The sequence below is a fragment of the Gossypium hirsutum genome, chromosome D05 (genome assembly GCF_007990345.1).
Source record: "Gossypium hirsutum isolate 1008001.06 chromosome D05, Gossypium_hirsutum_v2.1, whole genome shotgun sequence".
Classification (NCBI taxonomy): Eukaryota; Viridiplantae; Streptophyta; class Magnoliopsida; order Malvales; family Malvaceae; genus Gossypium; species Gossypium hirsutum.
Window position 1 is genome coordinate 36,305,538 of NC_053441.1, and position 15,223 is coordinate 36,320,760.

The 15,223-nt window shown below is 35.2% G+C and overlaps 2 protein-coding genes and 2 pseudogenes across 3 annotated transcripts; 1 reads left to right on the plus strand and 3 right to left on the minus strand.

The window, feature by feature from the left end:
- The first annotated feature begins 6,070 nt into the window (after nucleotides 1–6,070).
- Nucleotides 6,071–8,965, plus strand: LOC107903912 (UDP-glycosyltransferase 74G1). The gene is made up of 2 exons (XM_016830116.2): nucleotides 6,071–6,899; nucleotides 8,073–8,965. The coding sequence occupies exons 1-2, from the start codon at nucleotides 6,261–6,263 to the stop codon at nucleotides 8,793–8,795; spliced, it is 1,362 nt and encodes a 453-aa protein (XP_016685605.2). The 5' UTR covers nucleotides 6,071–6,260; the 3' UTR covers nucleotides 8,796–8,965.
- Nucleotides 8,966–11,748: 2,783 nt separating this feature from the next.
- Nucleotides 11,749–14,038, minus strand: LOC107903911 (small nuclear ribonucleoprotein Sm D2). Of its 2 annotated transcripts, XM_041092929.1 has the most exons (7): nucleotides 13,806–13,950; nucleotides 13,401–13,520; nucleotides 12,772–12,827; nucleotides 12,662–12,680; nucleotides 12,483–12,560; nucleotides 12,280–12,384; nucleotides 11,749–12,194 (listed from the first exon to the last, which is right to left on the minus strand). In XM_041092929.1, exons 3-7 carry the CDS (start codon nucleotides 12,774–12,776, stop codon nucleotides 12,078–12,080), a joined length of 324 nt encoding a protein of 107 aa, XP_040948863.1. In that variant the 5' UTR covers nucleotides 12,777–12,827; nucleotides 13,401–13,520; nucleotides 13,806–13,950; the 3' UTR covers nucleotides 11,749–12,077. The 2 variants fall into 2 exon arrangements, with proteins under 2 accessions (XP_040948863.1, XP_016685604.1); XM_016830115.2 differs by lacking the exon at nucleotides 13,401–13,520 and having other exon boundaries at nucleotides 13,806–14,038.
- On the minus strand, nucleotides 13,222–13,295 carry LOC121218045 (uncharacterized; annotated as a pseudogene).
- On the minus strand, nucleotides 13,421–13,505 carry LOC121218044 (uncharacterized; annotated as a pseudogene).
- Nucleotides 14,039–15,223: the final 1,185 nt, after the last annotated feature.

The window sequence follows — 15,223 nt, forward strand, 5'->3', positions numbered from 1 at the left end:
TGATTTGGTACTATATTATACATGACTTATATGGTGATTTGGTGCTAGTTTGGGATGGCATATTTCGTATTGAGAAGTTTTGGTAAGTAAACTAAATGGTATGATTTGATACAAATCTAGTTGGAAGTTTGTTGATCATTTTGACCAAAATGAGCACATGATTATACATATTTGCATATAGTCATTTGAGGTGTCTAAGGGCATATTGGTTTTTTGAATTTATACCATATGTAAATGACTTGTTTATGCTTGATTTGGATGCCTTGTTATGGCTTGTAAGTATGTGCAATGTTGTGTGTAGGTACATGTCAAATTGGGTGAGAAAAATGGCTTGTAAAATGGCTTAATTTCGTCCACATGGACAGAGATACGGGTGTGTGACTTAGCCGTTTTGTCCCCTGTAACTTTCAAAGGGTTACAAGTCAGGCTGTTACACGGCCTAGCACACGGCCTGGTACACGGGCGTATGAGGTTATTTCGAAGGGTACACAGCCTAGCACATAGGCGTGTGACCAAGTCAGTGAGTTACACCGGCACGGACACAGGCTGGGACACAGTCGTGTATCCCTACTTCAAATGCCCACACGGCCTAAGACACGGGGACACAAGCGTGTCTCTTGACCGTGTGACCCTTATAGTGTTGAAAATTTTCAATGTTTTCTGAAAAATTCTCTGAGTTTTTGATTTAGTCCCACTTGTTTCTAATACATATTTAGGGTCTCGAGGGCTCGTATAAGAGACAATATGTATGTTTTGACTTGGTTTCAATATGTTTATTAATATGATATGAAATGTTTGAAATTTTTATCCGTTTGATTTGTAAACCTCGTTAATGATCCGTAACCCTATTCTGGTGTCGAATACGAGTTAGGGGTGTTACAGGAAGAATTTTTTGAGAAAATATCTATTTTTTTGAAAATAAAATAACTATATTATCCCATTGATTAGATTTTCTAATAACCACCCAAATTCCCTCAGAATTCAACTCTACAAAACAACACAGACTGGGTTATAACAAAAATATTTTTGCTTGTGCTTACAAGGACTTGTGTCACGGGCCAAAGTGCAAAGCCCGTGACCATGGCACAAGCTGCACCCCATGGAGGTCTATTGATTAGATGGGGAACATTTAGCCCATAAGAACTGACCTAATTTAAAGAACTGTTGGAGAAGCCTATCAGATTGAAGCCTAGTTGGCCCGATAATGAAGATATGGCAACTTAGGCTATTTTTAGTAAGTAGGGGAATCATATCTTGTAGATTTGATTTGATATGATGTAATCTTGTAAATCCCTAAAATTAATGAATAGTCTAATCTCATCCGTCGATGTAATTTGATCTTGACCGTTGATTTGGGGGAGCTCAACTATAAATAAAGAGTCTCCCTCTCATTTGTATCTCATCCATTGTATGCAGAATTCTTAAGAGTAATAGAATGCTTTGAGCATTTACTCAAACACTTTGTGTGCATTCTTTCTTTGGCTTTTTGTTGTTCATTTGTAGTTTTTTTAGCACAATCGCTTCTGCTATACAAATTGGTGCCTTGGAGAAATTCTAAAGGAATCATCACTTTTGGGTGTAAAGGCTGACTTAGGCGATTTTGGAACGAACGGATCGCCTAAGGCCGTAAGGATCGCGAGACGAAAGATCTAGTCCCATGACAAGTGGTATCAAAGTTATTAGTTCGAAGGCACTATTGGGATGTCGAAAGAAGTTGTTGATTAGAATGAGCCAATACAGACCTGTGGGAGGGCCAGAAAAGCAAGTCACTCGAGGGACATGCTGATAGCTTTGGAAAATCAAGTGGTTAATCTTAAGGAGTCCGTAGGGAACATGAAGGAGATGCTTAAGTTGGTCGAGAGACGCATAGATGGGTTTGACTCAATGGAAGGGCAACGTAGAGATTTTGTATTGGATTCTCTCGGTGCTAATGCGTAAAAGATGAATACATTAGTCAATTCCACTACATAAAAGCTGGTAGAGAGAAATGAGAATCTCGAGGATATGGTTTTAGCCATGAAGAAGGAAATTGAAGAGCTCAAGGGGGAGCTCACGATTTACAAAGCTGCTTTGAGTAATGGGATGTTGTTTTCAAGACCGAAGCAACAAACAATGGATGTTCCAAACTGGAGAAGTTCAAGGCTGCAAGGTCCACAAGGGATGTGGATAACTTCTTGTGAGAAATAGAGTAATACTTCCGAGCAATGGGCATGAGGATGATGCCATTAAAGTAAACACTGCTTTAATCTATTTTACTGATATGACTCTCTTTTATCGTAGGTCCACGGATGAGAAACATGATGGGGACGTAATTGGGACTTGGGAGGAGTTCCAAAGAAAGTTGAAGAAGCAGTTTTACCCACAGTATGTCAAAAAAGATGCTCGAGCTAAGTTACATCATTTCACACAATAAGGCACTGTTTGGGAGTATGTTCGGGTATTTAGTGAGTTGATGCTTCAAATCTCCGACTTGAGCGAGAAAGAAGTGTTTTATTGGTTCGAGGATGGGTTAAAGCCGTGGGTAAAGCATGAGTTATGTAGGCAATGAATCACTGAACTTACTATAGCCATGGCTGAAGCAAAGTCCTTTGTTGAGCTTGGTCCAACAAAAGACAAGTTCGAGTCGTCTAAGCCCAATGGAAAGGGCAATAGTGAGAGAAACCATGAGAAAGATGGAGAGGGACATAGCAATGATGGCAACAGTACCGATAGCACAAGTGGCAATGGGAAACCACGAGATGCGAAGTAGGGATCCAACAACCCAAGGGACAAGGGGAAAAGGATAAAATGCTTCCTTTGTCAAGGACCACACATGGCGCGAAAATGTCTGAAGAAATCGATGATTTCGGTGATCAAAAAGAAAGATGAGCCAAAGGAATAGGCGAAGCCTATTGAGGGAAAGACATCGAGGTTCAATTCAATGGTGCTCATTCTTAAGAAAATGAATGGTGAAGAAGGGTTGATGTTTGTGGACATCAACATTGCGGGTTAGAAGCGGAGTGCTCTTATTGGTACGAAGCATCGGACTTGTTTATATCAGAAAAGGCTATGAAGAAGCTTGATCTGTCAATTAAGAAATCAAATAACAAGATCAAGACAGTAAATTCCGAGGAGGCCCCAACTGTGGGAGTAGTTCGTAATGTGGAGCTACAAATCGGTGAATGGAAGGGCAAAGAAGACTTTGAGGTAATCCAATTAGATGATTACGATTATGTACTTGCCTTAAACTTCCTTGACAAGATTTAGACAATTCTGTTTCCATGGGCCGATCAAATTCATATTGCCACTAGTTCATTATCAAAGATTGTTGTGCCAGTGCATCGGGATATGAAGGTTGGGACCAAGGTGTTGTCTTAAATCCAACTAGTCAAAGATGTTTCGTATGGGAGAAACATTAACTCGATAAAACGGAATGCTACGTGGAAGGTGGATTGTGGAGCATGAGACTGATATAAGACATGTAGAGTTGACTATAGAGCCATCACCTTTGGGGAATGTGGATTGTGTACTGGACTTCTAGGGGAAATAAGCAATGCAAAAGTAATCGAAATGAGTAAATGTTTCGAGTAAGGTACATTGCAAACATTCTGATAGTGTTTTGAATTCTGACTTGTTGACTTGGCAAGGTCATAGGGGCCCTTTCAAAGTTCTTAAGCAAGGAGGCCGAGGGACTGTGGGTGGTATGAAGCCAAGATGTGAGAATCCAGGGGATTCTAATGGGAACAAGTCAAAATTGGGGCAAGTTAGAGTGGAGACTTCTTGCCAACATGATGTACCAATGAGTGCAACGGTTCAAGTTAAGAGGCGAAGGAAGCCGAGGCAAAGGTTCCGAAGGAAGGGACAACCCGATCGTAAGACAAGTAGGGAATAAGCCAAGGCAATGAGAAAGTTCCAAGGTGAATCAAGTCAGTGTCATTCAAAAGTCGCAATAAGGGCATTCCAAGAATGGGTGGTGGAGAATGTCACGGGCCAAAGTGCAAAACCCATGACCATGGCACAAGATGCGCCCCATGGAGGTCTATCGATTAGATGGGGAACGTTTAACCCATGAGAACTGGCCCGATTCATAGAACTGTTGGAGAAGCCTGTCAGATTGAAGCCTGGTTGGCCCGATAATGAAAATATGGCAACTTAGGCTATTTTTAGTAAGTAGGGAAATCATATCTTGTAGATCTGATTTGATATGATGTAATCTTGTAAATCCCTAAAATCAAGGGATAGGCTAATCTTGTCTGCCGATGTAATTTTGATCTTGACCGTCGGTTTTGAGGGAGCTCAACTATAAATAGAGAGCCTCCCCCTCATTTGTATCTCATCCATTGCATGCGAAATTCTTAAGAGTAATAGGATTCTTTGAGCATTTACTCAAACACTTTGTGTGCATTCTTTCTTTGGCTTTCTGTTGTTCATTTATAGTTTCTTTTGGCACAATCGCTTCCACTATACAAACTGGTGCCTTGGAGGAATTCTAAAGGAATCCTCACTTTTGGGTGTAAAGGCTAACTTAGGCGAGTTTGGAGCGAAAGGATCGCCTAAGGCCGCACGGATCGCGAGATAAAAGATCTATCCCCATGACACTTGAACATAGAACCACAAGGTAAGCTAACACCTTACCACTAAACCAACAGGCTCATTCTATTACAAGTTGAGCGAAAATAGTATTTAAACCAAATAAATCGATATTGGGCTAGGAACAGAAATAACTGAATTTTCCCAAAAATGATACTTGAACCCATAACCTCAAACAAAAATAACTGAATTTTCCCAAAAATGATACTTGAACCCATAACCTCAAACACACATCCAAGGTTTTTAACCACTAAAGCAAATACTTAATTTCAACAAAGTTTAACAAATCAAATATTCAAATTTTTGGGGCATTACACTAAGAGCCAGAAAGGTCGAGGGACTCTGGTAGAAATGGTAGGGTATTATGGTTGAGAATGGAGAGTCTCCCTACAATGTTGATTACCTTTGGGTATTTATAACTAAGTGAGGGTTCTTACTCCATTAGGCCTTGAGTGGCCCAATAAAAGGTCCAATTGGGTCTAAGTTGAGGTAGAGATATAACAAAATTAAATTTCTCCTAAAATTAGGAACATAAAAAATATCTTCCAAAATAATTTTCCTAAAACTATCAAAATAAAGATTTACTTCTCTCATTGCTTCAAGTGTCACAAAGTTTCCATCACTAGTTTGCAAAGGGAGGTTCGTGTCATGTAGACTTCTCATTTCCTTGAACCCCTACAAAAAAAATACAAATATGATTAGTGACTCTAAAACAATGATCCAATTGTCTTTTAAATTTCCCACTAAACAAGTTTCAATAATAAAGTGTCATTTCTTACTCTTAAAGAAGCATTTTGACTTCCCTTTCTTACTATCTGCTTTAAGTGAAACTGAAGTTTTAGTCGCTTTCTTTCTCTTAGCTTGATTTTTCTTCCCTTTTAAGGTTGTATCGATTGCTAAGTTAACTTCTACTTTAATCTGAACTGGTTGTCTACCATTCAACATTAACTCATAAGTTTACAACTCTTTCATGAGTAATGTAAGGCTAAGATGCATGTTTCATAAGCTATAAGCAACCTTAAAGTCTGCAAAGTCCTTAGACAATATTTTAGACACCACCTCAACTTATGTGTTGTAATCCAATTCAGTACCATTATTTTCGACTTCTACAAAAAAAATCACAAAAGTGTAAGCATGTGTTCTTTTACTAGAATTCCAATAAGTTTTTCTAAGAGTTTATCAAGTTGATAATAACATACTATCGAACCAAAATAACGTGACTTTGGAATATGTTTTTCAAATTGTTCATGATCTTTGTATTAACAATGTAACAAATGTGATACATTTGGATTCTACTTTCAACGATATTATTAATATTTTGAAATGATTAAAACTTTATTTTCATTTATGACTGTATGTTTTTTTGATAAATTTGGCTTGGATTCTAGAAACGCTATTTGGACGTATTCATTTATGACGAGAAAGAACAAGAAAATGTGGACGAAAAAGCAAGACAATAAGATGAATGGGACAAATGAGAAATAACTATATGGCACAAAACTACAAAAGGAATAAAATTATTAGAAGAAAATGCACACTCAAAAAAGGAAAAACATTACATTTCAAAGGTGCAAGAATGGCAAAAGAAATCTGATCCCGGATATCAATTTTTACATTAATGGCATCAGATCCTTTCAAGCATACAGCTTAAGAGAGAGTGAAAGTGAAGCTCCAAGGCAACAGATGAGACTATGGCCAACGGAACTCATGTCCTAGTCCTCCCATTTCCAGGCCAAGGCCATATCAACCCAATGCTTCAGTTCGCCTCACGCTTAGCTTCCAAAGGCCTTAAAACCACATTGGTAACCACTGTTTTCATCTCCAAATCCATTTATTCCGACCACCCAATCGCCTCTACCAGTTTCCGGACAATATCCGATGGCTTCGACGAAGGTGGGTTTGCTCAGGCGAAGTCCCCTGATATTTACCTCTCCACTTTTAAATCCGTTGGTTCACAAAGCTTGGCAAGCTTGATAAAAGAACTGGGGGATACTGGTAGTCCTGTCCATGCCGTCATCTACGACGGATTCATGGCATGGGCGCTGGATGTTGCGAAGCAGTTGGGGATACGAGCGGCGGTGTTTTTGACTCAGTCTTGTGCTGTTAATAGCATACATTACCATGTGAGTCGGGGATTGCTGAAGGTGCCAGCGGAAGGATCTAGTGTTTGGCTTCCAGGGTTGCCGGAGCTTAAAGTTTGGGAGCTACCGTCGTTGATTTATCATCATGGATCTTACCCTGCGTGGTTCGATACCATCGTCAACCAGTTCTCCAACATTGATGAAGCTGATTGGGTTCTTGTTAACACTTTTTACGAACTGGAGAAAGAGGTACATATTACAATGTCGGTCCAATTATATATTTTGTTTGTTTCATGAAAAATTGCAGATCAAGTGAAAATTAGTCCTTTTTTTTCGTAGATTAACTTATCTTTTGAAAAACTTATATCATTTTTTTAAAGCAATTCTTAATTTTATTTTTATATAAAAATTAATTTAAATTAAACTTGATATTATTATATTATTATCATTTTTATTTTATTTTTTAAAAAATATTTAAAGATTAATATAAAATATTATAATATGCAATATTATTAAACATATATATTTAGTTATTCATATTCAATAATATAATAAATTATTAATATAATTTATTGTTTTAATAATTTATTTAATATTAGAATTTTATTTTAATAACAAGTTTAACAATAATAACTTTAAATAATATTCTTAACATGAACAATATTTATATTAATATTTCAATAAGAAATATATATTATAATTTATAAATATTTAATAATAAATGTTTATAGTATAAAATATGAGTATTTTAATTATATATGCATGAGTGCTTATTCAAATCATACTTTGCTTTATTTATCTCTTCCAACTCTAATGTGTTACTTTCCGCACTCACATAATATATGTAATTTAAATTAAATTTTAATTAAGTATTGTTTATTATTAAATTTATATATTATATTAATTATTACAAAATATTATCTTATTATAAAATAAATTTTATTTGTCAAAAGGAAAGGTTACTGTAAAATTTTGTAACAAATGTATTTATGTTGTATTTGTTTTACTAAGAACAATTTTTAGAAAATGATCTTAAAAGAAATAATCAAACAATAGGGAATATATTATGCAAAATCATCCAAACACTAGAAAATATCAATTTAAAAAAAAACAATTTATTTCTTTATTTCTGAGGTTGCTTTCAATAAAACAAATGCAACCTTATTAGTAACTATTCATACTTAGTTAAGGACCAATTGATGATAATAATGAGTATATATTTAATGTTAGATAATAACTTAACAAATATGAAATGCTAGAATAATTAGTTAAAATTGTATGTGACATTTTAATATGGGTATAATTTAAGACAAATTTATATATCAACTTTTGTTGTTAAAATCTTACTTCTTGAAAACCTGACCTGACCTACATTAATAAATTTTGTTTTTTTTTCTTTCTTTGTGGGCTATGTTATATTAGGTTGTAGATTGGATGTCAAAAATTTGGAAACTTGGGACAATTGGACCAACCATTCCATCCATGTATTTGGACAAAAGGCTAAAATACAACAAAGATTATGGTCTACAACTCTTACATCCAAACACTAGCGCATGCATGAGATGGCTAAACACTAAACCAAATGGCTCGGTGGTCTATGTCTCATTTGGGAGCTTCGCTGAGGTTGGAGTTGAACAAATGGCTGAGATAGCTTGGGGCTTAATAGGAACCAATGCCTACTTTTTATGGGTTGTGAGAGAACCGGAAGAGCCCAAGCTACCCGATAATTTCAAGCACATGACTCGAGAAAAGGGTTTGATTGTTCGATGGTGCCCTCAATTGGAGGTCCTAAAACACGGGTCTGTAGGTTGTTTTGTGAGCCATTGTGGCTATAATTCGGTGCTTGAGGCATTGGGTTTAGGGATTCCAATGGTGGCAATGCCGCAATGGGCAGACCAAGCCACTAATGCAAAGCATGTTGAAGATGTTTGGGGGGTTGGGGTTAGAGCTTTGGTTGATGAGAAAGGTATTGTGAGAAGAGAGACAATAAAACAGTGCATAAATGAAGTAATAATGGGAGGCGAAAGGGGCAATGAGATTAAGAAGAATTCAATCAAGTGGAAGAATTTGGCTATAAAGGCAGCCGATCATGGTGGAAGTTCGGACAAGAACATGGATGAGTTTGTCGCTAAAATTACATCCTAGTTTGCTATAAACTTCTTTATGGATAAAATCGAGACTAGTCGAACAATAATTTGAGTTTTTTCAATATTCTTAACTAAGTTCAATCCTGGCTGAACCTAAGCTCAATATACTCTCTGTCAAATACTTCCGCTCATTGTTTATTAATAAAGTGATAAATTGATTTTTCAATAATTTTAAATATTTTTAAAAATAAATATTCAATATGTTGTAATTTTAATTTCTTTTCATAGATTACCAACTAAAATGGAAAAAGAAAATCTTATCTAAGAATCGAGCTTCGAATAATATCTTTGTAATTTTGATTGGAGTGACAAAAATTACTATTTAATAGTAAAATTAATAATTTTAGTTAAATTTGATTATAAACATATATAATATATATAATGGAGATAGTATTTGTTTTTTAGGAAAATGAAAATGGTGTTTTTATTATTTCATTTACTAATGGCGATGGAGCGGAGAGGAGTGGGACGGATGTTACTAAATTCATCATCGCTCCGTAGTTGGTATGTTCTGCTTCATCATTTGTCCCACTCCATTATAGATGTATAATATTGAATAACACTATCACCCCATGGATGTTGGATGCACCATTCCCGCCTCATCCCGCACTATTTTAATTTACTTTTTGCTATTTATCTTTAATTTTTAACCTATTTAAATGCAAATAAATATTTAAACATAAAACATATGAGACTTTTCTATAACATATTATACTTCTACCCTTCCAATAATTATATAAACAAGAATAAAATGATAATTTTATATAGTGGAATAGGGCGAAGCGAAGCAAACAATTACCATAAACGCTCCATACTCATTGTTTTAAAAAAATCCACCTTATCTCACTCCATGTCCACTTTTTATAATAAAAAATCTACTCATTCAAAACGAATCGATTCGAAATTCATTTAACGATTCGAGTTTTCATTCCCAATCTAAAATCATAAAACGGGTCATAGCGTTGGTCCAGATTCTTGCATTGGTCATTACATGCGTATGACAGCTTACATTGCACCAACTGTATAGACATCAATTACGAAACAACACTTAAATATCTTTGCCTCTTCAAAAATAAAATGGAAAAATTAATACTATGTAAAATGATCATCTTTCTTATTTATTTTCCTCTCTTCTTATCATTCCAAATTAGAATGTTTAGTTTTTATGTATTATGTAAAATGATCATTTTTCTTATTATTTTCCTCTCACTTTTGTTCACTACTTGTATTTAAATTTTTTTTTCTCCACTTTTCAGATCTCTTTTTTTCACTTTTCTACTTAGCCAAACACACTCTTCATCTATCAACTTTTAAAATTTGATAATTTAAATTCAATTAATAATACTATCATAGAATTTACATTAAATTGGATTAGGTAGCATGTTTTTTTATAATAAAAAAATTGCTTACATAACCAATATTACACGTCTAGAAGCCAAATAAGCATATAAAAATTGGTGAATGTGGATTCTACAGTTTCTTGTTCTACTCTATGCTTTTAAGGTTTTTTAGAAGTGTTTTTTAAAGAACTAGAGTGAAAGCTGACATAATATATAGTGCTTATATGGTTCCGTGTGGCTTTAAATTGCTATCATAAGGCATACCAATTCGTGTGTTTGGATTTTGGATTTTAGAGTACTCGGCCGGGGGTCTAGGGGTTGAAGTAATTCTTTATCATCTTTATGAATTGGGCTTTGGTTTTGTTGGTTTTGATTAGTTGGGTTGGGTTTCTTGCTTGGGAGAGCTTGGTCGTGGTGTTCAAGATGCAGTGATGGATGTTTGTCCTTTTGGTATGAGACGTTTATGTATTCAATGGCCATACTGGGCTGGAGATAAAACTCATCTAGTGTCTACAATATTTGAATTTGATGAATGAATGTTAAATTCTAAGTAAATGGAAATTCATATTTTTGAGTGAAAATTTATAGATGTTTTTGGCTTTACTCTATGTTTGTAAAGAACTGCTCCGAGGTTGCGGAGTTTCTGATATGATGCATTTACTATTTTTGTAGCAAATGCTTTGATAACTTTTTGGCTTTTTTTCCAGCTAGTTATCGTTTCCGTTGCTTTCCTGTTTCTGTCATTATTATTCAATGCTCGGTTGATGGAAAAAATAACCCTTCAGATCTGTCACACTCTTCTATTAACCATTCCATGAGACATTAGTAACCCTTCAAATGTTCTCCCAGGGTTTTAGAAAAGTCGATACGGATCGTTGGGAATTCGCAAACGACAGATTTATCAAAGGTCGAAAGGACTTGCTAAAGAACATTGCTAGACGGAAATACTCCCAGGGATCCGAGCAGCAAAACAATGAAAATTTTGAGCTATGGTTGGAAGTTGAGAATTTGAAGACTGATAAAATTACACTTACGCAGGAAATGGTTAAACTTAGGCAGTACAATAAGTCAGCAGCAATAAGATTGCAGACAATAAGCTGCTTCGATTGAAAGATCATCTTCAAGGAACGGAGATAAGTCAGCAGCAATTGTTATCTTTCTCGCAACCAAAAGCAAATAACCAGCGGATGGCCGAAGCAAGCAATATGCTATCAAATTGCAGAGGATGATGAAATCTCCATTGGCTTCTGATCATATCAACCACCAATGGATGGAACATCGAGACCGATAATTCAGCGGAGAAAGATGATGATGGTGCATGAGAAAAGCTTCTTTGGGAGAATGTTTTTCTACAGAATAATGAACCATATAAATGTACTTTGGAAAATTTTACAGAACTATACTGTTGTTCAAGCATATAAACTAGAAATGAGAACACATTAATTATGATAATAGACATCCTAGATATGATCACAAATTCACAATCAACCATTATTGCAAAAATTTCTTCACATGTATTCCAAATTTCCATTTAAGATATATATTCAACACTCATGTCTTAAGTAACGTATAATAATGCCACTTACATGCATATTCTAACACCGTCGAAAATCAAACTAAAACTTGGGCATTAGATTGGATTTTTGCTGTGAACTTCAAACCAATCATTTCATAGATCATCTCTCGATCTCAGCTATTCATTCACAAATTATCTCATAACAATTCACGTGTCAAAAGGGCCCCAATCAGGTTCACTAGAATTTGTCATTTACAACCATAAGAATATTCCATACAGTAGCTTCAGTAACTCAAAGCAGTGTTGGGGTTCAGGTTGAAGGCTTTGAATGAAAGCGGATGCAGATAGGAAAAATTCGGAAACTTGGGCAAAGTTCGAATTTTTGTCAGGAAGTTTCAAAGCTGACACTACCAAGTGTGATACTCTACTTGGGATTTCTAAGAACAATTATAACAGAATCCCCCCTAAGGAACATCTTACTGATGAATCTGTCTTTGTTAACAGGAAAGGCCTTCTTCTTGCCTTTACCAGTTTTTGGCACCTATATACCGAATCAAGAAATAATTAGTACCTTTTCAATTAACTGTAAAGAAAATTCATACAAAAGAAAATGAAAAGAAACAAACCTCAGTCCACATCTCCCTGACATTTTCAAGAACCATGTTGCAGTGACGATCAAAGGCTCTCACTCGGCCTAGAAGTTTTTTGTTGTTCCGGCAGTTGATGAGAACCTGCATTAATAAAAATCGAATTCAGTTTCTACATAACCACATTCTCACTAACAAGTAGGTGAGCCATTGCTGGGGAATCAAAAAGATGATCACATTACCTGGGTGTTATTTTTCACACTCATCATCAGAACAGACAGTGGCCCAGTGTTAAATTCCTCTTCCTCGTTCTTGACTGTCTGTGGGAAAATAAACAAACAAGACATGAATATAAGCAAACACGTGCATTTTAGCTGAAAACATATGAAAGAACAAAAAGATAGCATTTATGATAACTTACATCTTCCTCCATTGGTCGACTGCAAAAGAAGAAGCAAACAAATGGAAGGGTTAGTCTATCATGCAAGAAATGAAACAGAACATGAAGAAAAAGTATAAAAAAATTAGTACCTCATTTTCAACTATGGAAGTTCAGCACTATCTCCTACTAAAATCAAAACTAAGATCTGCATAATTCAAGCAAAAACCATTAGAAAACAAAAAAAAACTCAGAAACTCTCAATTCGCTTGAAAATGGTACTGCCGCGTGAAACAGGAATAATTTTCAATGCTTACATACCAAATGAATAGTGAACTCATCCAAAACATTGTAGAAATAAATTTTATAACCATGCACACAAAAATTGCCCAAATGGAAAAAAATTACTATAGCTTAATTATAAATTGCCCAGTCAAAACAAAAACGAAGTGTTATTTCTGAAAAACTGCTTAGAGTCTGAAGTGTCCGACATGGATGCTTCAGAAGAATGAAGAGTTAGTGAAAAAATAACGGAATCTAGCTTTGCAAAGATACAACATAAACCACTGAATCACACAACATCACAGTGAAAAATCTTCTGAAACTCTTTCAGTTCAGGTCTCCATAAATTTTCAGCATATATTAGATCAGGAGAACGAAAAACATCATCAGAGTGACAGAAACCTTCAACTCCTAATCCCAAAAATGTCACGGACAATAACTAAATGTTGACACGCACAGATCCGTATGCACACACATATATATACAAGCTAATTTATACAATAACAGGAGAAAAATGAAGCCTCCTCAGTTCAGGTCTCCAGCAATTTTCCGCATGGAATTTCTCGGAAGAACGAAAGTTATGTTTTCAATCATCCTCAGAGGCAAACATGAAAAGAATCTATCGATGGAAGAAAAGGGAAAATATAAGAATGGTATTTAAATAGCCGAAAAACTAAAAATTCTCTTCAGCTCAGGACTCCATATAGGCTTCAACAAAAAAATTAATTAATTAAAAGATTTAAACCACCAACAGAGACAATTTTCGTTGTCAATTGCAAACTGCAAACCCTAAAAAATTCCGACTGGAAGTAAAAAATGTCGAAAGCCTAGCTCAGGACAACTATGAAAAATTAAGAGAAATGCAGAAATTAAAAACAATAATAGGCCTAAAGTAGATTTTCACCTGATAGGCAATCCGCCGATTAGATCTGATTTGAGGAGAAATGAAGTAGAAAGCCGTTTTATAGACTCCGACGACCAAATAACAAAACCCTAATCCCTTCAAATTAGGGTTTTATGTTATTGGGCTTGAGTGTCCGTCTATTAGCTCCATATTAGGGTTTGGGGCTTTTTGGTTGATTAACATTCGTTGGTTTTAAATTTTGATCTTCTAGTTAGGCTTAATGCTCCCTTTCGCCCTTGAACTATATATGGTTTTTCATTTCGGTATTTAATTTTTGTTTCATCTCATCTTGATACTAAATTTATTATTTTGTTATTCAATTCAGTTCAATTTTTATAAAAATTTTAAAAAGATTGATTGACACATGATACCAATTAAAATGTGCCACATGGCATTCAAATTTATTAAAATTAAAAAAAATTGATAAAATTCAGTGAGACAATCAAAGCAAGTAAATATCTAACTTCACCCCAGATATTGGCTCATGCTCAATTCTTGATGTGGAGTTATGGGGGGTGCATGAGGGATTACGACATGCTTGGGACCTTGGATAAGGAAAGTGATATGGGAAACTGATAATACACTAGTCGTACGCTTACTATACAATAAAGAATAACAAAAATGCCAATTTATGCAGTGTTGAGATCTATCTTTAAACTTATAAAACGAGCTTGGGAAGTTAGGATTTTACATGTCTACAGAGAAAGCAATCGGATAGTTGATAGGATGGCTGCTATAGCTCTCGACGGCCAACTAGGAGTGAAGGTGTTCAGTGAACCACCTCTTAAAATGCTACAAGTTATGCTAGTAGAAGAACAATGTTTTTTACTTGTTCGTAAGGGAACTCCATACCCTTTGTTATTTAGGATATAGTAACTGATTCCATAGATATATGTAGTTCTAAAAAATAATTTATTTATCTTATTATTAATAAAGGATTTCATATATAGTTAGAACAACCCTCACAAATTGCAACTGCTAATTTGTTAAGAATTAATCGAATTGAAGTTGTAGCGTCATCATTTGTTGGAATCAAAATATCTACGAGATTAGGATCACTATTTGTATCGATTAAACAAATTGTTGGAATTCCCAAAGTGATAAATTCTCGAAGAGTCGTATATTCTTCTTGTTGATCAACAATGATTACAATATTAGGCAATCTCATCATATATTTAATCCCGCCCAAATATGTTTGCAAGCGAGATAATTGTCTCTTCAACATAGTTGCATCTCTTTTCAGAAGACAATTGAGTCCCCCCATCTTTTGTTTTGTTCTCAAGTCCTTGAACTTATGAAGCCTCATTTTCGTAGTGGGCCAATTTGTTAACATACCACCGAGCCATTTTTATTTACTTAATGGCACCGAGCCCTTATTGCCACCGAATTAGCGGCTTTATTTTTGGTACCAACAATTA

Excerpts from the sequence above, each read along its gene's own strand:
- LOC107903912 (XM_016830116.2), top strand. The coding sequence starts at position 6,261 with ATGGCCAACGGAACTCATGTCCTAGTCCTCCCATTTCCAGGCCAAGGC. Across the intron at positions 6,900-8,072 it reads TTTACGAACTGGAGAAAGAG|GTTGTAGATTGGATGTCAAA; the intron begins GTACATATTACA and ends ATGTTATATTAG.
- LOC107903911 (XM_016830115.2), bottom strand. Across the intron at positions 12,385-12,482 it reads GTGTGAAAAATAACACCCAG|GTTCTCATCAACTGCCGGAA; the intron begins GTAATGTGATCA and ends TTATTAATGCAG. Across the intron at positions 12,195-12,279 it reads TCAGGGAGATGTGGACTGAG|GTGCCAAAAACTGGTAAAGG; the intron begins GTTTGTTTCTTT and ends TTCGGTATATAG.